Below are 21,613 nucleotides of genomic sequence, written 5' to 3' on the forward strand. Positions count from 1 at the left end.
AGAAAGCGATAAGTCAATATTGCGGAAAATTTAGAGCATACCCTCTTGCGACATTGGACTCTTCCCTTCCGTCATGGGAATTTCCCCATCCTCTTTCAACTGGGCTACGTGCCGCTTGTACCCATTCACAAAGTCTAGATAGCAATTTGAGAATTACGACATTACGGAGTATGGCGTACGTTTAAGAGTTGACTCCAATTCTGGAGATGGCTCGCATTTGCGTTCCGTGTAAAGGAACTTGATGGCGCTTTTGTATCCATTTATTGTTGAAAAGGAGTTGTGGCGAATAGGGGATAGCTCGACTCCTGCTGCGTTTCGCTTGATTGACACAAAGGAGAGGTAGATCTGACAAACGGCGGGAGGGATGGGCAAGGAAATGACGTCGTTTTGTACTAACCTGCGGTGGTTCTGCTTGAGCCACCGCGCAAAGTGTGCAAGCATTGTGTTATACTGGGTCCTGGTTCGTCCACCCACCCGAAGCTGCATGATGTTGTCACCAGCCTCCCCTTCGGCGAGGCTTGCGCTTTCCACGGCTTGCATGATTCGAAAATGTGTGGAGTCTAATTGGTTGAGATCCATCCGGATAATGTTTCGCAAGTGTTTCGCGATCCCAAACTATTCAGCAGATAGTTTCAGAGAATACAAAATGCCAATGTATTTCAGGAAATAGTTTGCTCATTGCGAAACAAATTGTGAAACAAATTGTTTCGTAGCACTACAAAATATCCGGCAAAATGTTTCGCTATCCACAACTATTTCGAACCAGAGTAGGAGTAATCGGTGTCGAAACAATACTACTACTAGTAACCTGTTTATACCTCATGACAAAGACAGCCACGGCATTCCTGTTGACCAATCGCAGTGTAGATAAAATATGAACTGTGATTGACAGAAATTGTTCATAGCCAATCAAGTTGAACTTACGTATTAAAAATATATTCCGGAGTATGATTATTCTGCCTCCATGCATATATCAAGATGGCTGTTACGGGGTTCATAATACATCGCTTCCTTCCGTGAGCAGAGGAAAATATATTTTGTTTGTACAGTTCACTTGTTGTGCGCAAGCGATGGTCAGAATCACGCTCTCTCACTGGTGGATGAATCTGATGACGCGATCTTGAAAGAATCTGATTGGCTGGAGATCTGGTCCGGATGCGGATTCTCCAGCATTTCGCATACGCCGGGGTCACCCATTGTTCCCGGCAACGACGGGGGACGACAGTCGGCTGGCGGCGGATGGAAAGCAGTGTGTCGTGAGCATTGCGCCGCCGTGGGAGGGTACCTGCGCGCTGTGGACTGCCGTGCGCGTAAAGCATGCAAGAGGAACGAAATGGACGAAGTGGGTATTCGTGACATGATGGATGCATCGTCGGCTGTCGTCGAAATGGCCGACTCGCAACGCCAAGCGTTCGCAACCAGGAAGTGAGGCACACCCAGGAGTCGTGGGGCCTCTAGCATTTGGGTGACGAAGAGGATGGTGTGGACCACAGCGAACAGAGCCCACCCGTGGCTGCAGAGATGAACATTCAACGGTGGTGTCAAGACAAATCGAAACTCTCGGGAGTAGTATATGCACGAGCTCGGGATTAAGTTAGGTGGTTGGGCACGAAGAGTAATAATCCCATCGTCATTCGTCCGAGGTCACGGGGTTGAGCAGCATATGCAGTGGCATGCGGGCGGGGGGGAGTTTGGGCAGACCCGAGGTGGCGAATTGTGGGGAGATGCTCGAGCAAGTAGTGGGCAGGTCGGAGCTGCAACGGCTCTGTTGCTTGCCATTTGCGCCGGCTTTCTTCTGATGCCACCGCTCGCGTTTGTACGCAGTGATCTTGGCGCGGTTCTTCAGGTAGTACGCTTTGTGAATGGCGCGGATTTTATCGCGGTTGCTCTCGCGGTACAGCCGTTGGTTCTCCCGGACTTGGTCACGATTGCGCTCGTAGTAGCTCGGTCGCCCGTCATCGTCGTTGTTGCACTGCACGCTGTACGCAGGATTGAAATGCGACGCCATGGACGGCAGCATGGCCGCAGCGGCGCGGACATCCGTCGACATGGTGACGGACTTCGCGTGGATTTGGGGAATGAGCGCAATTCTCACCGAATTCAAGATTGACCAATCACGGGGCGACTTGGAGTGTCCAGAATTCGGCTGGTCGATTGACTTGAAAAATGTATGGTCGACGCCGGCCTTGACGGGGCGTAAAACGCGTTTTGGAAAAAACGCAACAAGGTTTATACATGTCGCATGGCAAAACCCATGGCCGAAACAGTTAAACCGCTCGTTTTCGCGACATGAGATGGCGTTTAAACATCTTACCATGTCGTTGGCCACCCCCCCTTGACAACTGACGTTCACGACAAAGTTTATCCCGGACTTTTCCATTCGTGGCCCACATTCCTCTCGTCGCGAAAGCAGACAGGACGGGGGCATGCCTACAAGAGAGGGCATTGCTGCAGCACCATGGAGAAGTACACTGTTGGGTGATGGGGGCTCCCCAGCGTCTTGAGGAGCTCACCGTTGCCCTGCCAAATCCTCCCACACGTTCGATGCCACCTAGAGTCTGGCCAGTCGGCTCTGGTGATGTGGCATGTTGCTGGCGCTCGAGTTGAGCGCTGTGAGTCATCGTAAAGACTCGACTTGGTCCTGTACAAAAAGGGTCGTTGTATAGCCTATTCAGTTGGGACGATGTTGCTGTCACGAGCGATAGAACCTCTTCGAGCCGATGGGTCACGGGCGTGACTTGAGTGGCTCCATTCGAGCTATCGACCTCGACGTGACCAGGTCGTCATGACGTCGTCATCGTTCGAGAAATGCTGAATTTCGCGTGCTTTTTGGATCACATGTGCTGGTGAAAGCACGCGGAAATATCTACACCCAGATAGTTCGACCAAGGGCAAGGCGAAGACAGGACGTTTCTAGGTACATCAGGAGAATCTTGAAGGCGGGGGGGGGGCTTTCTTCGACGAGCAGCAGCTCCACACCCCTCCACCCACGAACTCAGTCACTCATCCAAGTTCCGGCAATCCCCATAGGCCGAGCGACTATGACAAAGGACTGGCGCTTTCACTCCTTGCGCCCGATTGGGAAGCGATCTATGAACTCCACGAGAGGCGACATGAAGTGGCCACTTTTCCTCGGGCGATTCGGCGATGACGACTGCGGCAATGCCCGCATCAAAGAGAGATGTTGCCCCTGGTCGAAATTGAGGGGATCGTTGTGTTGTAGAGGATGAGTGAGAAGGAGAAGTTTTTGAGACGACATATGTAGGGAGCGGGTGCACCGCACGACGGGCAACGCCTTTTGGTCAACGCTGCCTGGATTGCGGTGAATGCAGCCGAGAGGTGGACTGCGAAAATGTCATCAATGCGTGTTGAAACCCTGGTGGCGAAGCTTAGTGTTGGCGAAATGAAGTGGAAGCGTTTGGAGTTCAAACGTGCAAGTGGGGTGCCCGCTACGTGCGTGTGACAAGCGTGAATCCGTCAGAATTGTACACGTGGCCATCCGCTCCAAGGAGGAATTTTGATGAGGATGGCATTGACTGCGTGCACGTATTCGGCTGAGCCCAGGGCAAGGTTTGCAATGCTCTCCAGTGGACTTTCCATGTAGATTGAGCTGTCCGCTTTGTCCCCAATTAGCAAGAAGTAGCGTTGCTCACGGACACCGGCCCCCCTTGTACACTCAAAAGGGCACGTCGTCGTGCTGTTGTTGAGATGCTGACCACAGCGGTAAGTACAATTACCCTTGGCCGCAAGGCTAGCCCAAGTATGCGCTCCCTTACCAAGGGACCTGGAAGGGACTCCACACTCCATCGGCCAGGTAGCTCGCAACATGGTGGCGCTCAAGTTCGGCATGGCTAGGAATCCGATCGTAGAATCCAATGCAGCGAAGGGAGTGAGCGCCATTTCCACGATACTCCCGGCTTCGCATCCGTACGCCGTGGTGAAAATCACCCTGCCATTGCACTTGCCGCAAAAGTTTGGGTGGCGCTCCAGTAAGTGTAGATACACTTGCGGTTCGGCCTGCTCCATGTAGCTCACTGGCAGCGCGCCCTGATCGATCGTTCGAGTCAAAGTCTGGAAATGCTCCAACTCACCTTGGCGGCCCTGCCGAGATTCGTCTCGTTGTAACAAATGTTTGCCAATCGCGTGAGTCACCACACCCAGAGGCCCTTTGTCCAGCCGCACGGATACACTTCAACTGGGAGCTCTTGGCATGCACGGTCGACGGGTACTGAAGCATGCACATCACCCCACGCTAGTTGAAAATGTCTGCGGAGGGGGGCGTGGGTAGGCCCCTTTGCCCCACTTGTAGCTCAACTCCGTCTTCGCTCGCAAGTTCGCTTGGTGTTATCCGACAACAGAAACCCTTGGGTATGTGCTGGAGGGGGTGTGCGCGGGGGAATTCAGATCTTTGCCTAGATGTCCCAAATTCGCAACTTGGACTGTGTGGATCGTTCGATTGGGAAAAGAACAAACAAAAGCCCAGACTGACAAGCTCACAAACTCGAGGAACTCTTGCAGGTCGTATGACGAGGACCTGGGGCCACTTTAGAGCCGATACACCTCGGACGAACACCAACGGATGCATTGGTTGGGCCACTATTCCTACATAGTACTATAGTCCTGCGACGAACGAAGCGTGGGTCACACTTCGCAGTCGCATGAGTCGCTGTGCATCCCCTCCGTTGTGAAACGGTGCGTGGCGGGGAGGGGGGCGGCGCGGTTGTGGATCATCGGGGATGATCGACCATGTGGGCTCGAGGCAGGCCTCTGCAGCTTGCTGTTTGCGCCGGAGGAAGCACATCAACGAAAATTCAATCTCCCCCCATCGACAGCTGGCTCCAGAATCTCTGCATGTCCCAGATCGGCTCTCCGAGGCGAGCACGATCACCGTGGCACGCCCTCGACCCCTCCCCCCACGCTTCCCTTCTCGTACTCCTATTCACAAGCATAGAGTGAGAGGCGCGAGGTATGTGTGTGCATCGATCAAGCATCCCCTCTAGCTTTCCATGCCTCGCCAGCTGCTTTGTCCACCATGGGTGACGTTGAGTTGGTACCCCAAATCATATGAAGTTCGACATCCGCAATTTGCAATGGGACGACTTGGCCCTTTGCAACGTCCGTGGCCGGGGGGGTGGGCAAGGGGTGATCTGTTCGGAGAGACCCGTCCTCACGATTCAAACCCGAGTGGCGGACAGGACGACGTTGAAACGATCGCTTTCACACGTTGCCAACGCGTTCGTCCATCCCTCGACCATCTGCAGCGTAGTGTGCAGCAAAAGGGGATCCTCGTGGCATGCTTCACATGTATCGATGCTGGTCTGGGCTGTACTGGTTTCGGCAACGGACCGGGCGCGACGGCATGTGCACGGACCATGTATCGGTCGTTGGAGGAAACTGCTGGCCCAGATAAGTACGAGTCGGCCGCGCGTGTGACCCGACAGGAGTTTCACGTTTGGGTGTGCAGGGCCGACCAAGTTGGCCGACTTCAACGTCCACATTCTCGAATTCATCACCACGAGCACGCTGTCTTTCGGACCACGATGGACCTCGCCCTGCAGCTGAACCCGCTGCCCACCGCCATGGACCGCCCAAGCTACTACGACCGCAACCGCGACCAAGTACGGGAAAGCCAGCGGCTGTACCGCGAGACCAACCGGGACAAGATTCGCGCGATCCACAAGGCGTACTACGCCAAGAACCGAGCAAAGATCACAGCGTACAAACGGGAGCGATGGCACCAGATGAAAGCAGCGTGTGCGGCGGCCAAGTCGAGCCACACCACGCACGAGCTCTGTCACACCAACGACAGGTGGGCCACCGACGATGGCGGGTTTGCGTCCAAGTCGGCAACACCCAAGATGCAAATCACGTTTCTTTTGAACGCGTAGCGGCCACACGACCAGCATCAAGTAGGCAGCGTACAGTGCGTGTATATGTGTAATCTATTGGGACAGTCGTTTGTCCATGTTAGACATCCCCACGTTGCATGTAGCTCTTTTCTCTACGACGTTCACCCCGTCCGAGTGGGAATGGTTCACGCCTTCTGTGATGCCTATGCCGCGCCGACGCGTCGTCCGGACACCCCGTTCGGGCTGTGTCGACGAGCAACCTGCGGGAAGCGCCTTGGTGCATTGCAGCCCGGTGACGTCGTGGGAAGCATGTATCTGACGGACTTTGGCTAAAATCTCGATGCTGCACCAACGCTGCGTACGCAATTTTGGATCACGTAAAGAGATCCAAATGGACCCAAACAGGTTGTTCTTGCAAGGCTCTCTCAACCACGTTAGCCGGAGGGCACAGCGCGCCAAGAGGTGGTGGGGGGCGCGACAACTTCGCCGACAATTGTGCATCGTGGCAGAGACAGTATGCGACGTTTGCTTGCGGCAAAACCGTGTGTGATACGATGCTGCCATGCAAGTAACCCCCACACGTTACGCGAGCGAGGGATCCCCAATTATACATGATCGAACCAGACGAGGGGAGTCGAACGTGGATGAGGGCGCCGCTCTCGCTGACCAACTCGTCATGTTGAACCATCCTGTTATGGCTGTCCAAGGCCAGCTTGCACCTCCAGTCGCCCAACAAAGGTAGTCGTGCCTTGCGAGAGAACGTTTCACTGGCTCAAGTATTCGACGGCGGGTTGCGGTTGACACCGCCGACCTTCCGTCAGGCAAGCCAAACCCGATGGGAACGTGCAAGAGTAACGTTGAATGACAACTCGTTGTCCCACCAACTTATGGCGCCCATGAAGCAACGGCTTGGCGATCCAGCGCCCCCGGCTCTAGAGAGGCCAAGCTATCGAGCCCCAGCCATGGATGTCACCACGCCAAGTCGTGGTGAGGAAGGCGAAACTTGCTACGGCACTTGCATTTACAGGCGGTGCTGCGAGTACGTGAAAGGGAAAGTTGAAGGTTGCAAAAGGTGTGCAGGAAATTGTCGTCAAAGGGCGGCACGCTGTGGCGCATCGCCGGCCAGCAAACGCATGAACTTGCTTCGCACAGGACAACGGACGCAAGTAGGACTCGAGACCCAGCCGTTTGTGCCGACGCAATGCGCACAACGTTTTCCAGCCTTTCCAGTCCGTCCCGTTGAAAAGACGCGCGAATTCGTCGGTGTCGACAACCACGAAGGAGTTGCATCTTTTCCAACCGACACGTCCGAAACGTCACATGACACGGCGGCAAGCGATCGAACGACAGCGCGACCCTTTTCAACGCTTTGCATCTTCGCATGGCTTCAAGGACCGACCAAGGGATAGGTGGACAGAGCACATTGCAGGCTCCACGCCGCGACGTGTGTGGCCTTCTCCGAGAACCGCGGCATCGACGTGGGGTGATATTCCAAGGGGGTGGAAAAATATGGATCGTAACAGACCGTGCGCATCGAACATTTGCATAGAACGTGCGCAGGTGCCGAGCTAAAGTTATCGCCCTCTCGGCAACGACAGGGCGGCGTTGCCATTGGGCCCCGCCCCCTCGATCGGGAGGACGGGGGGTTTCAAAACCTGTTGGCGGGATCGCTTCCTGTCTTCATAATCAAAGTCGCGTGTTGCTGCTGACATGGACTTCTCCCTGCAATTGAACCCCCAAGATCCCCCCGACGTCGACGACCGACCGAGCTACTACACACGCAACCGCGAACAAGTTCGAGAAAGCCAACGCCTGTACCGAGAGAGCAACCGCGAGAAAATCCGAGCGATTCACAGGGCGTACTACCTCAAGAACCGCGAGAAAATTACGGCCTACAAACGCCAGCGATGGCACCAGCGAAAAGCAGTGGCCATCCATGACGACGGCAGCGACCACTCTGCCAACCCCTCGACCAACTGCATGTACAAATGCAACAACGTGCCGCCACGACCGAGCAACGGGTGCCAGACCTTTGAGTGTTGTGCGACGGCGCCCAAGATGCAATTGGGTTTTCTCTTAAACACGTAGTACCTTACGCGAGGAGTAGACGAGCGAGTCGGTGGACGATTTCGTGCCGTGACTTGAATGGAGTGCGTTGTGTTGAACAAATTCGTGGTTATGTTGGACCGATGATATACGTACATGCCCCCCCCGGATCGTGGACCGCTGTTGGCGAATTGCGGAAAACCTGCCCTCCTACACCCCCACCATCACAATTCGCTCCGGCAAATGCCGTGGTGCAGGGCCAACACCTGGACCACGCAACAATTCCCCTGTGGGGTGGCTTCCCCACACGCTCGTCCGCGACATGATGCGACTGAGTGGGCAAAAGAACATGATCGGAAGCCGACCCCAAACACGAACACGAACGATGCGCGAGCGGGAAACGCGGGGCAGCTCGGGGAACATCGAGAACGTGAGAACGGAGAGGCGTTCTATTCTTGGACGAGGCATCGAAAGGGTTTCCGCAGACGCCACGGGTGCTCTCGATGAGTTGCCAACCACGTTTCCCATAAGTTTACGCAAGTGTTTCGCGCACGACTTGCACGGACGCATCCATCTTGGTCTTCGACGGCTTACCTTTCGTCGTGTGACTTTTTTCTGAACGGGACTGGGTGCCCTGGGCGGCCCCTTCCACCCGCGGGAAGACTCCGTCGCGTCGTTTCAGGTGTCCCTTGCTAGCACGCTCGGTTTGTCGCAGGTTTGCGCGCGCGCGATACGCCCCCTTGTACCCTGTGGCTTCCTCGCCATTCATTCTTTCCGGGTCTCGTCGTACGACTTAGCTTGGGTCGCCCCTTGTAGTTTGCACAGTCAACTTGTCGGCATCCCGTTCGACTTGCCGTCGTCGTGGGTGCATGGGCGGGGGCTCCGAGCCGTCGCCTGCCCTTGTTTGTCTTGTCGGGTGACTAGTTCCTACTAGCTCCAAACTTTAGTAGGACATTCGAATTGCCCTGATGTTTGTATGGACAGACCCAAGGTCGGCTCATACTAGCACCCCTACTACCGCTACATACTTCCGTTGTAGCGGTAGTAGGGATGCTAGTGACGAAGCACAGCAGCATCTCGGACCTCACGGTTGTGAGCGATGCTCGCGCTTCGTGGTACTGTCGGCGCATTCGACAAGCGCCGTCCGTGTTGGCTTTGCCGTGGCGGGTCGGGGGGAGGGCGGCGGTGGCGGCTTGTGTTTCTGGCAGTCCCACTGACATGGCAACTCTCCGAAGTCTGTTTCCGTCGAGTTGGACGAGGGTGGGAGCGGCTTTCCGTCGTTGACCTGTCGGAAGATCTTGTGGCTCACAGTGGTGCAAGCTGCCCCGCGGATGGTGTTTCTACGACGGCGCGTGCACCTCGTCATACAAAGGCACGCGGATTCCCCCTCAGCGATGCGTACACCACCTTTTCACGTCAAAGATGGATTCGAGACATGGTACGTGCAGGCGACAGGGACCCATCACGCAGGGCGTGAATTCCAATCTAGCCAGCCACATCCGCCCTTCCTTCACAACCTCCATCGGTGCCTTCAATGGGGTGGCTGCCGCGCACGAAACTGTGCGCTGCTCGACACGAGGGCCTGGGCACTCAGATATCGCCCGCGCCTGCTGCGCCCGCAGTCTTGTTCTCAGGTAGAGTTCGCCTTTGTCCTGCGGCTTGTCTCGTCCGTCCGTTGCATTGACCAGGCTGCGTGTGGGAACGTGCATGCAGTCGTCAAACAGCATGAAGAAGATAGGAGCCATAGCAGCGCCGAGGCCGCGAGGCACAGGCACGAATCATGGCATCGCGATTACCGCCCCAAGACCGTCAAGTTCGAGTATGGCTCGTGGCAGGTCAGTTCGTGAGGAGACCTGGTGCACGCGCTGTCGTAATGTATATACACGTTGACCGCGGCCTCGCCGTACTCCAGGGCGTCCCATGCGATCGACGGTCGTCCGGACCCCGCTTGTCGCCGAGGTCCATGGCGCGTGCTTCCTCCCGCCACGCAACGCACGGGCAGCATCGTCGATTCCCGATCGAGTTGAAATACTTGAAGTCGGACGGCAAATTGCACTTGGCCATCGATACAGTTCGTATTTGGAGACTCGTCTGGATAGAAATCCCCAAGTTCAATTTGGTGCGGTGTGGCCCCGACCCCTTCGCTCGGATACGTCCCACGCGGCTTCGTGTGCTGGGCGTGGGGGTGGCTTCCCCCGATGCCCACGGCTGCCAAAGGGCGATGGCACGGCTGTCCCCCTCGGCCACCATCGGTGTGTGGCGGCAAGCAAACTACCCAACGTCATGTTGCTGCCCAGCTTGGCCGCCCCACCTGCTACGTATCAATCCACAGAGGCGTCAAACTTCGAGCCCGCACCTTCGACCGGACCAGCTTGGGACCAGATCATCCTCTCTTGCCGCAAACACTTGAATCCATCATTTGTCGATCTCGGTGGCTGACATGACCTGCCTCGTCGAGACCGGCGGCAACGCTTCCGCTGCGACGGCGCGGAGCAGCGGGCAGTCCCCCCCCCACACGTCCGAAACCAGCTCCACCGACAAGAAGAATAAGTCGACGTATTGTAAACAGTACTACGAACGCAACCGTGAGAAGCGCATCCTCCAGAGCAAAGAGTACCAGCGGCGAAATCGCGACAAAGTTCGCGCATATCGGCAACAGAATCGCGACAAGGAGCTCGCACGGATGAAGGTGTACAACAAGATGTGGTACCAGCAGAACCGCGACAAAGTCCTGGCGCGGCTGAAACAGTATCGCAAGCAAAACCCGGAAAAGGAAGCCAAGTGGGTCAAGGACTACCGACAACGCAACAAAGACAAGATCAACCAGCGCAAGCGCGAACGCTACTCCAAGCGAAAACGATCGGGTATGGACACCCCGTCAAGGGTGGTCGCGGCCCCCGCCATGGCCCTCGACTATGTGCTGAACAACGCCACAACGGAGGGGGTCGACTGGACCCCGGAACCCTCCAATCTTGCGGGGTCTTCGTGGTTACCATCGCTGCACCCCATGCAGTCGGCCTTGCCGCCACCCAAAACGAGCCTCTCCTTCTTGCTCAACGCATAGATGTGAAGTGGTATGCTTCGTAGCTGTAGTGAAACACGTTGTGGTTTCCAAGTTCTACTAGCCGTGAGAGCTCCATCCCACCGGGACGGTCATGGGGGGGGGTGCACCGCAGCGTCTTTAGCTATGATCTCTCTACGATCCACCACTGCGATCCTGCCCTTACCACGCCCCTCTCCTCGGGGGGGGAGTTGAGTTGACGTTCTCAAGTGCATCGCGCATTCTTTGTTGCTCCGGACGTGACTGGGTTGACCACGAGAATCGATGCTGTATCAGGAGGTTTGGGCACATGCACAGGGATCAACTCGTTGATCTGGGACTTCCTCGTGCTGCCTCGAGCGGCGTTGCCTGCGGTGGGGGTGCCAGCGCACTTGAATGCGTCGCTCAGCGCGAGAGCATAGCGCGACCGACGACGGTTCAATGCCCCGAGCTGTACCGACGTTTGTACAACAAACGTGTCAGCAACTCAGCCCACGATTCTGTTGCCACGTTTTGTTTGCAACGGAGAGATGGCGGACGGCGATTCACGTGGAAGCGTTGCCAGGTACCTCCATCTTGAAAGCCGATGTCGGTTTTGGAATCGGTTTCCCATGCCCCACAAAGGCGGGTCGACGAAGTCGTGCGAGGCGCTTGAATCGTCGACAACGGCATTGCGCTGCGTACGCATCGTGTGACTCCAGCGACAGATATTACGCGATTCCTCGCCACGATTGTCCAGCCATGCATGACGGCGCCGGTGCCGACCTGCTGAACAACATCCTTCCGGCGGTTTTGCTTTCGAAGGGCCTCACATTGGCACGCTATTTTTAATCCGGGGCACTCGTCGTCGTCACTCTTGAATCGACGCCATGGCCGACACTGCCCCCGTTGTTGCTCCTGCGGAACCGACTGGTGCCCCCCCTGTGGTCGCCCCAAGCCCCGCCGCCCCTGCCCCCGCTTCGACTGCGACGTTGCACACCCCACTAACGCTCGGAAGTACGCTAGCTTTGTCGAATCGAATTCTTCTCGCGCCGCTGACACGATGCCGTGCGACGGCGACCCATGTCCCCACGGATCTCATGGCCGAGTACTACGCGCAGCGCGCGACGGCTGGCTTGATCATCACGGAGTGCACCATGATCGCTCCACTGACGTCGGCGTTTGGGACCGAGCCTGGGATTTTCACCCCCGAACAAGTCGATGCGTGGAAAAAGGTTACCGACGCCGTCCACGGCAAAGGGGGCAAGATCGTTTTGCAGATCTGGCACGCCGGCCGAGCGGCGCATCCGGCCTTCAACGACGGCGCCGGCACGATTGGCGCATCCCCCCACGCTATCGATGGCGAAGTGCACACAGCCACCGGCAAACAGCCCCACGTGGCGCCGCAAGAGATCCCGACGAGCGACATTCCGCATATTGTGGCCCTCTTTGCGTCGGCGGCGACGGCGGCCGTGACCAAAGCTGGTTTCGATGGGGTCGAAGTCCATGCCGCGAATGGGTACTTGATCGATCAATTCTTGCGCGACGGCAGCAACAAACGATCGGATGGCTATGGTGGGTCGGTGGAAAACCGAACCAAGTTCCTGGCCGAAGTGCTGGACGCTGTCACCAAGGCCGTGGGGGCGGACAAAGTTGGCGTGCGGTACTCGCCCCTGAATAGCTACAACTCGATGGTCGACAGCAACCCGATTGCCCTGAGCGAGCAACTCGCAAAGGTCAGCCAGCAATTCAACCTCGCCTATGTCCACGTGATGCGCGCCGACTTTTTCCAAGCCCAGAAAGGCGACATCGTGCCGATTTTTCGCGAGCATTTCAAAAATACGCTCGTCGTCAACATGGGGTACACCAAGGACGAAGGCAACGACGCGATTGCCAACGGCCAAGCGGACGCCGTCGCATTTGGCACGGCATTTCTCGCCAACCCAGACTTGCCCGCGCGGTTTGCCAATGGAGGCGAGCTCAACCCGCCTGACCCGGCCACATTCTACACCGGGGGGGCGAAGGGGTACACCGATTACCCTGCGTTGTCGTAGGGGGGTTTGCCCACATCGACGGTGCCATTCCCCCACTCTACCTGTTGATACGTTGCGGAATGCTTTGGCAATTTGCAACGTGTGCGATGTGTGTAGATAGGCACACCATAGAGAAACACTGGGCGAGTTGTACGAAATCAATTCCTTCACATCACACGCCGCCCGAGTGGTCCCGAACGAAAAACGATGACAAAACGCTGGCAATTCCTTCCGCGGGATGAGGGAACCCCCCACCCCCGTTCCCCTTGAGCGTAACTTTGGATCAAGCGAGCGCGTTCCCCCAACGGGGGTCGCTTCGCTTTCAAGCAGCGGGTCGATAACGGAACGATTGGCTGTCGACGCGCTTCTCGTCCACCACGTCATCCCCCCAAATTCGGCCACGTAGTTGAAGTTGGGGTGGACGTGCCTACAACAACATGAAAGTGCCTACAACAACGTACTCGGTCTCGTGGTGAATGTAGTCCTTTGACTATATTCACCACGAGACCGAGTACGTTGACCCTAGACGGACGCATTGGCACCGTCGGCAACTTCGACAAGTGAACGGAACGGCCGTGCGTACACTCGTTATATATCTCTCCAAACAAAATGACGCGTCCACGAGCACCCACGTGGCAACGGCGTCGCCAGGCAGTGTCTATTTCAAGAGAGGTCCATGAACTATCCTAACGAATCGTCGCGACGCTTGGACGTGAAAATCGTTTTATTTCATGGCACAATGGATCGATTTAGACAGAATTCAAATCCAATTCGTACAAGTGAAACAGATTTTAGAGATATTCAATATCACAGGGAATCGGATGAAAGAGACCACGTTCCGCGAACGGACGCCGGCTGTCCATGCCGGCCTCGCATTTCAGTCACGGCGCCACCATTACTTGGCTGGAGACGTCGACGCTGATATCGGTGGCAAACATGGCCGTCCTTGTGCCCCCATCTTGTTGTCGGATGAGCGCCATGTCCATCCATCGTACGCGATGGGCATTTGACACGGTCTGTGGCCAGCACTAGCAATTCCCACTGCCACCATCGATCGACTCGCTCCATCCACCAAGGCTGTGCGCCCACCTGCCTCATTCTTTACACAGGCACTGCGGTGTGTGCCCGACGGCGACCTTTGAATAGCCCCACGAACAAATCACTCGAAAATTTCGACTAAAACGCAATCCTCAGATTCAAGATGGAATAAAACGTCATGGCCACGACGTGGGTTTTACTCGGCCAAGCATCGCACCACTTTTCAATTGTTGGTCGAGCGCGTCGTGTACCCGCCGCCGCCACTGCCGCTCGCTTGCCGCCGCTTGACCGCTGTCGCTGCTTGCTGCTGCTCCCGTGCCTCTTTGCGCCGCTGATCTTGTATGCCCGGTTTCCGCAGCGGAGGGAACTCGGACGGGGACTGCTATTGTGTCTACGACTACGGATAGACGCGCGCTTTCGTTGAATCAACGCAACACGAACAACAACACGATGGAATGGATTGAAGTGGTGAAGGACTTGAATGCCGGTACGATTGGCGGCGTGGCCGGCATCGTGGCGGGCCACCCCCTCGACACGGTCAAGGTCATGCTGCAGACGGAAGCGGCGACGAGTCATCTTGGGATCATCGGCACGTGCCGCCACCTCGCCGCGTCAGAAGGTTTCCGCGGGTTTTACAAAGGAATGCTCAGTCCGATTCTGAGCAACGCACCGATCAACGCTGTTGTGTTTGCCGTGTACGGCCAAATGTCGCGATTGTGGCAAGATGGCAACTCGGACACTCCATTGACGCCAGGCCAGCAATTCCTTGCCGGAGCTGCGGCTGGCTTGTGCCAAGTACGTGCATCTCGTGGATCGGTGGCGAACACGCGGTCGTATACGGTCTGTTGTAGGTCACGTTTGCAGCGCCGGCCGAGCTGGTCAAGATCACGATGCAAGTGCACAATTACCCGTCGTCGTACTCGTCGTTGAGTTGTCTCAAGGACATTTGGAAGGCGGACGGGATGCGCGGCATGTACCGCGGCACGGCGCTTCAAATCATGCGGGACGTGCCGGCATTTGGGTCGTACTTTTACAGCTACGAAGTCCTCAAGCAAGCGCTAACGGGCGGACAGCCCGACAATGTACGATCACACGTTGGGTTGCCGATACTTGTCTCTCACGCACCACCACCACGCAGGAAACGACGATGAATTTGCTCGTTGCCGGGGGCTGTGCCGGCTCGATCTCGTGGATGCTGACGCAGCCCATCGACGTGATCAAGACGTTGGTCCAAAGCCAGTCGAGCGAGACCAAGCGGTTGTCGACCATGGACGTCATCCGCCGTCAGCATGCGTTGGAAGGGCCCAAGTTCCTCCTCAAGGGCTTTGGCGCGACCATCCTGCGCGCGTTTCCCGTCAGCGCCGTCACGTTTTTAGTGTACGAGCGATCGATGCAACTGATGAATTCGGCCGAGTTGGACCTGTTGATGCAATAACGTGTCCATTCAATCGTGGGTCGAAATCACCCGTCCGTGCTGCATGTGTCGAGTGTTTACAGGCCGCCCGCATACTGCCAGTCGCAGCCATCGCGTCGCATCCTGGCAGGAGATGCTGGCTGACACATCGTGGTTCTCAACCAGTCCAATCGAGCGCCGTGCGCACGACGTTGTTGTGGCAGCGACATCCATGCGTCGTTGCGGTTGGCCGCCCCAACGTCATCATGACCCAGCATGCCGCGTTTCAGCGAGCTATGGCATCGTGCGTCGTCGACGAAGGCCGTTCGACGTGGAAACGGTGGCCCAGCATGCCGACGCCCGTGTTGTGCAATGCGGAGCGTCGTATTCCCACAAGGATGGCCGGTCGTGCATGTCATCGACGTCACTACGAACCATTCCCAACGGGGTCGTTGCCGACACGCTGGAATCGGCATCACGTCGACGAGGGCTCGACGCCGAGGTGAACACCGCGACGGTCGCCAACGTGAATGCGCTGCTGGCCATGGATCACTTCCGAGTCGGAGGCAAAGTCGTTTACTAGTGACACCAGGGGATCTGTGGGGGCCAATACACCCCTGTAAGCACCAACCGGACGACAGCATCTACTACTGCATGGGGTCGGTATCGGCCTCGCCACCGGCTCAACCTGCGCATTCATGTGGGGCATCAAGCTGAGGCGCCCCTGCCACTCGATATCAACGCAATGCTGCGGGGTCGCCTTTGCGGTGGCCGACGGTCGACTCGTCGTGTCGACGGCAATGCTCGTTGTCGACATGAGGCATCCCATCGTGCGGTGTACACGTCGAGTCGGACGAACGTCGAGTCTGGGCGACGTGGGGCGAAGAAGAACGCTGGGACGACAGCTTTCACTTGGCCATTCGTAGCAAGTTGTCGAAAATGTCAACTGGTTGCAAGTGGCCGGGAGGATTCCAGCACTGGTCAAGCGTACGAGGTGGTCGGAAGGACCGCGGGCTGGCACGAAACGCAGTGGAAGCACACAGGCGGCGGGCTCATCTCATCACGTCACGATTCAAAACGCCGTGCGGCGCTCACCGTACTCGATTGCGTCGCGATCGCCTTTCCATCTGGACGGGGGCGTCGCCAGCAACACATTTCTCGATGGGACGACCTTCCACGAGCGCCAACGACGCCAACCTCACGATTTTCTCCACTTAAAACTGTATAAATTGTATTTTTTTATATTTCCTTTTATTATTATTTTTAAAAAAATGTATAATTTTATATAAATATTATATTTTATATAATATATTTTTTAAAGATTTTATTGTTATTTTCTCCACGTCCTGCTTCAGCACGGCACGCAGACGTCGCCGCTGTGCAAAGTGCTCGCCATGGTCCACCGCGACATTGGCGGTCATGAAGATGATCGTGGAATGAACTAGGTGGACAAGTCGTCGCAACGAGCATTTATTTCCAAACCTTGACGACGTACAGCGCGCTGTCGGCGCAGTCGTGCTTCAACCTGCCAGCAGCCAGCTCGTACCTTGTTTCAGCGCAGTGCACAGGTATGGAGAACCCCACAGACTTACGGCGGCAGCATCTTGCGCTCCGAATCAGCCGGGCGGCGCGACATGTCCAGGACGCTACTCGAATCCACCAAAACGCAGTCGGGGTGCTGGCCCTGGCAAGGCCGTTGGCTCCGTCGCAAGGGGTCCTGGTGCTTGCGCTCCTCGCATCGCGGCGCGGGTCAGCAGACGCCACACACATCGGGTCATGCGAGAGGAAGGAATCGCGCAAGCGCTTGATCAACCGGTGGCTTCATGCCTCGTTGAGTCAAGTCGTGGGTGTGATGGCAGCCGTGCAAGGTCTGCATCTGTCGTTGATACAGTTTGCTCGGCCGACTGGGGGTTGCGTCTGCTGCGCGGCACTCTCGATCGGGGCGATCCATCGTTGGACGTGTAGAGCTGGCTGTTCACGGTCGAGCGGGGATTCTCCAACGCGGGCACTCGTGCGTTTTCAAGGACAAGGAAGAGCTATTCATGTGGATTGCCACGAGCGACCTGACTGCGTCGTGCAGGGTCAGGATATGTCCACAACGGTTGCAACGTCCGCTCGATCGGGGACCCACAACGAGCGTGATGCTGGCGACCCCTTGCGTGTTTCAGTACGTAGTGTTCAGTTGAGGCACCTTTTTGAACGCAAGTTGAATCGAGTGGCTGGGATCGTCTGCATCGAGTGACTACACCACCTCCTGCGCAAACTCACGGCCCTCTGCCTCTTCACCACGCCGATGCTCGAGCTGCAACCACTCGATGGTGTCGATAGGTTTTCCGGCTGTACCAGCACCGTCAAGAGTGCCGAGGGACGACGTAGCTCGTGCACGTTTTGAACGATCTTGCCATGACGTGGGACGTAGAAGCGGTAAGCGACCATGATCACCATGCTCGTCTGGTTGGTGTCGGCAGTCGTCATGCTGCTCAAGCTCGCAGACCACCTCGCCACGATCGACCCCCAAGTGTCCAATCGATCAAGAGGACTTTCAGCCGATGTGCAACAGCAGTGTCTCGCAGCAGAGACATGCATCGGCTGCATCGATTGCTGGCCACCATCGGGAATTGCAACGCCATCTCGCGCTGCCGAAGCAAGCAGTCAGGCCGTTCTAGGTCAGACAGGACTCGATCCTGCTGAGTGCCGGCGCCAAATACCTCGCCAATCGCTCCAAGTGGGCGTAGTACCATGGCCTACACTCGATGGACTCGGCCGTGTTGAATGGCCTCTTGGCCGTCAAACAGGACCGATGATGGACAATGTGTTGGCCATCGCATTGTGGCGGTACCTTGTGCTTCAAGGCTACGATGGCATGCCGCCCCATCTCAAGTACGCTGTTCCGTTGGCCGATGGAGCGCGACGTTGGAACATGCTTGTGGATGTGAGCTCAAACCCCACGCTGGTACAGCATCGCGACACCAAACATCGTCGCAGTCGTGGTCGATGTTGGCGAGTGTGCGACTTTTGGGACTTCGCTTTCAAGGCGGTCATGGACGGAATGGATGGACAGTTGACACATGCATGCCTTCCGCGTTGCGACTCGAATCGTGGGAGCGCGGGATCGCTTCATCGAGTCGCTGTGCGTTGGAGCTGTTTCCATTGTCAGTCATTTTATATTTGCTACTACGTAGTATAATTTATTCTTTTCTGAGCGTATAATTGGGTAAACTATTCAACTGTTCCGGTTAAGAGTAACAAATAGTGAAACCATTTGGTCACGTTTGCGAGAAATCGCGGACAAATTATCCGAATGTCAAATTTCCACTAAACAGCGGCGGCCGTGCGCGGCCACGATTGGCGCAATGGGCAAAAAGGACAAGATCAGCGCGGACGCGATGACGCTGTTCCGCAAGCAGCAAAAGGCAAAGGAAAAGAAAAAGCTTAAGGTTGACCGAGTCAAGGGCAAGACGTCCAAGCTCGCGAACATGGACCCAACGGATCTTCGAGAAAAGGTGTGTGCAGTCTCTCGCCGTGATGCGACATCAATCGAATTCGTTTTGCAGATCAAGACACTTGAGAGGGACGAACAGAACGGTGCGTTGGACGGAGCTGGACGCCAACGCAAGCAAGAGCTCGAGGACACGTTGCGTCAAGTTCTTCGATATCGTGCCGACGTAAATTCTCTCGACGATAAATCTCGACCATCACGTGACGGTGTACGCAGGCTGAAGCTGAAGCAAAGGCAGCGAAAGCTGCCGCCCCGCCAGAGATCAAGGTGAGATGCCACCTTCCATCGCTTCCATCGTCGCTGACCACTACGACACGCGGCGTAGTCGGCCAAAGACTTGGCCACCCAGAACGCGAAAACCTACCAAAATCCAGAACTTTCCATCCACTACGACCCGGTATTCAATCCCTTCGGCGTGGCTCCGCCGCCTGGCCATGCTTACCTTCCGAACGCCCCCAGAGTGGTGCCAGGTATGGCATGGATGTCGAAGTGGGGAGGGCTGCCACTCTTCTCGCACCGTCTTTGATGAACGATGCATTCACGTTTGACTGGATCACCCCGTAGCCGCTGCAGCTGCCGCGGCCGTCGCCAGCGCGAACCTCCGCAACGAAATCCCGGGCCAGGTACACGATTCCATGAGTCGTCGTGAGTTCACCATGTTGTTTTCCCGGTGGACATGGTAGCCTCCGCTGCCCAAAGGACCCCGACCTCGCCAGCGTAATCGAAATCGGCCACCATTGCCTTCTGGCCCCCGTCCGCACCGACCACCCCCACCACCTCCTTCCCAGAACAACCAGAACAAACGCCCAGTTGGTGTATCCGCTGTGCACCCCGCTGCACCACCTTCGACGTCTGCAGGGATGCCACCACCGCCACCACCTGTAGCAGCTTTCATTCCGCCGCCACCCCCGCCACCTGTTGCAGCTCCCATTCTGCCGCCACCCCCGCCGAGTATTCCCCCGCCTCTCCCTCTGGCAATTCCGCCGCCGCCTGTACCGTCGTCTCTCGGATCGATCAAGAGTCGATGACCACCTTTGTAGTTGCGTAGAAACCCGGCGCAGGACGAAATCCAACATGAGCAATTGCGCGCGATGGTTCCCATTGCAGTGCGCCACAAAGCCCCGACCAAGCACGCGCCAAGGCAGCCCCCTCCTCCGCCCCCGTCAAGTCATTTGGTGTTTCAGCCCACACCACTCCAAGAATCGACGGCTCGCGCATCCACCAAGGCGCCGCCAGCCGAGCCAAAGGACGAATATGCAGCGTTCATGGACCAGATGAAAGCGATGGGGGCACTGTAAAAAGAGGGCTGATTCCATTCGTTTTTCGTACTTTTTGCTTGGCATGTCGTGGTCCAAGCTTTCGAGGTGGCTGGCCGCGCATACCAGTGAGATCCCTTACGTGGTGCTGCTTCGTCCCCGCTCGGTTCCTACATTGCCAGCAACTCGACCCAGAAACGTCGCAACGCAGCGCAGACACCGAGAGCCCATGATGCACTCCACCGCCACTCGACCCCTAGCTACGAATTTGTGCATGCCTGGCGCACGTTACGAGTGGGAAATGTGCAGCACTCGGTGAAATACAAATGCACGTGCACGTATTCCCCACGACGTCGAACGCAGCAGCTCTTCGGTCGTCGAGGCTGGCAGCACCAAGCGAACCTGCGAAGGAGTAGGCGCCTGGACAACACGCTGTCAGCGCGACGTAGTTGTCGGGGGCCTTTGCATGAACCGTGTTGTTGCAATGGCACCACGTTCCCCAGTCCAACGTGCCCCTATGCTTCTCAAGCGCTCGACAAGCCACGCCACAAAGCACCATGGCATCTTCCGCGCGCGACGGCTCGGGCTCCATGATGATGTTGAGGCCGCGAACGCTTGTTGTTACTACAGTTGACTTTTATCGAGTTAGACAGGTTTTATGGAGTCATTTTAGGGTAGTATTTCTCAAGATCGTCCAACGAGTAGTGGAAATTTTTTTCTGACAATCGTCCAAATTCGGGAGGTATTTTTATTCCAAATTGTCCATCGCGGCATGATTGGCTATAAATCTCGTGAGCCGAAGGACGCGGCATCCCTGGCATGGTGGACCAGGTGTACATCGAAAGTCGCTCGGTCATACCGCTCGGTGGCTGTCGCGCTGGGTGTAGCGTCGTGGATGGCGGGTGCGATCGGTGGTTGCGGGGGGCCGCTGAAATCCTGGAATAGAGAGGACTAAAACTCGCCTCGGACTTACTTCCGACGATATGAAGCACATGAGATTTTCAGCCAATCATGCATCGGTGGAGGATTTGGAATAAAAATACTTCCTGAATGTTCAACGTGGAAGATCGTGAGAAATATTTCCACTACTCGGTGGATGATCTTGAGAAATCCCCTTCACTTTACCCCAAACATCCCGTGCAAACCTCTCTAAGCCCATTTTTCTTGGAGACATCCAAGTATCGAACCATGGCTGTCGTCGATACAGTGCATCCTCCTGCCGACACTACTGCATAACGAACTCGAGGAATAGGCCAAAGCCAGTCGTCTTTCGTACGTGGAAACGGCCTGCAAAATGTCCACCACCATCGAACAGAGGCTATAAGTACGTACGACAGCCACAAGGGAGTACTTACTACCCTGGAAAAAGCCGACATGGTTTCATCCTGAAAATGCATGGAAGATAAATAAAATCAGTCTAAATAATTTGCATGAGTTAGTCCAACTTGTTTGGCTATAACTGAAAATGCATGGAAGATAA

At 56.3% G+C, this 21,613-nt stretch overlaps 8 protein-coding genes across 8 annotated transcripts; 7 read left to right on the forward strand and 1 right to left on the reverse strand.

The window, feature by feature from the left end:
• Window positions 1-1,490: 1,490 nt before the first annotated feature.
• On the reverse strand, window positions 1,491-2,090 carry H310_14345 (hypothetical protein). Its single transcript, XM_008882190.1, has one exon. It carries the CDS (start codon window positions 2,048-2,050, stop codon window positions 1,631-1,633), a length of 420 nt encoding a protein of 139 aa, XP_008880412.1. The 5' UTR covers window positions 2,051-2,090; the 3' UTR covers window positions 1,491-1,630.
• Window positions 2,091-5,478: 3,388 nt separating this feature from the next.
• Window positions 5,479-5,978, forward strand: H310_14346 (hypothetical protein). Its single transcript, XM_008882191.1, has one exon. The coding sequence runs from the start codon at window positions 5,541-5,543 to the stop codon at window positions 5,886-5,888; it is 348 nt and encodes a 115-aa protein (XP_008880413.1). The 5' UTR covers window positions 5,479-5,540; the 3' UTR covers window positions 5,889-5,978.
• Window positions 5,979-7,542: 1,564 nt separating this feature from the next.
• Window positions 7,543-8,018, forward strand: H310_14347 (hypothetical protein; the record flags this gene model as incomplete). The annotated part of the gene is made up of 1 exon (XM_008882192.1): window positions 7,543-8,018. A coding segment is annotated over one exon (395 nt), but the record flags the coding sequence as incomplete, so codon positions are not given.
• Window positions 8,019-9,675: 1,657 nt separating this feature from the next.
• On the forward strand, window positions 9,676-10,305 carry H310_14348 (hypothetical protein; the record flags this gene model as incomplete). The annotated part of the gene is made up of 1 exon (XM_008882193.1): window positions 9,676-10,305. The coding sequence occupies one exon, from the start codon at window positions 9,676-9,678 to the stop codon at window positions 10,303-10,305; it is 630 nt and encodes a 209-aa protein (XP_008880415.1).
• A 30-nt stretch (window positions 10,306-10,335) lies between these two features.
• Window positions 10,336-10,959, forward strand: H310_14349 (hypothetical protein; the record flags this gene model as incomplete). The annotated part of the gene is made up of 1 exon (XM_008882194.1): window positions 10,336-10,959. One exon carries the CDS (start codon window positions 10,336-10,338, stop codon window positions 10,957-10,959), a length of 624 nt encoding a protein of 207 aa, XP_008880416.1.
• An 829-nt stretch (window positions 10,960-11,788) lies between these two features.
• On the forward strand, window positions 11,789-13,127 carry H310_14350 (hypothetical protein). The gene has a single exon (XM_008882195.1). The coding sequence runs from the start codon at window positions 11,805-11,807 to the stop codon at window positions 12,966-12,968; it is 1,164 nt and encodes a 387-aa protein (XP_008880417.1). The 5' UTR covers window positions 11,789-11,804; the 3' UTR covers window positions 12,969-13,127.
• Window positions 13,128-14,207: 1,080 nt separating this feature from the next.
• On the forward strand, window positions 14,208-15,464 carry H310_14351 (hypothetical protein). Its single transcript, XM_008882196.1, has 3 exons — window positions 14,208-14,780; window positions 14,837-15,067; window positions 15,124-15,464. Exons 1-3 carry the CDS (start codon window positions 14,436-14,438, stop codon window positions 15,418-15,420), a joined length of 873 nt encoding a protein of 290 aa, XP_008880418.1. The 5' UTR covers window positions 14,208-14,435; the 3' UTR covers window positions 15,421-15,464.
• A 3,219-nt stretch (window positions 15,465-18,683) lies between these two features.
• H310_14352 (hypothetical protein) lies at window positions 18,684-20,195 on the forward strand. The gene is made up of 7 exons (XM_008882197.1): window positions 18,684-18,881; window positions 18,933-19,043; window positions 19,094-19,144; window positions 19,203-19,347; window positions 19,442-19,500; window positions 19,561-19,869; window positions 19,918-20,195. The coding sequence occupies exons 1-7, from the start codon at window positions 18,732-18,734 to the stop codon at window positions 20,173-20,175; spliced, it is 1,083 nt and encodes a 360-aa protein (XP_008880419.1). The 5' UTR covers window positions 18,684-18,731; the 3' UTR covers window positions 20,176-20,195.
• Window positions 20,196-21,613: the final 1,418 nt, after the last annotated feature.

Source organism: Aphanomyces invadans (genome assembly GCF_000520115.1).
Source record: "Aphanomyces invadans strain NJM9701 unplaced genomic scaffold supercont1.67, whole genome shotgun sequence".
In the NCBI taxonomy this organism is placed as follows: Eukaryota; Oomycota; class Saprolegniomycetes; order Saprolegniales; family Verrucalvaceae; genus Aphanomyces; species Aphanomyces invadans.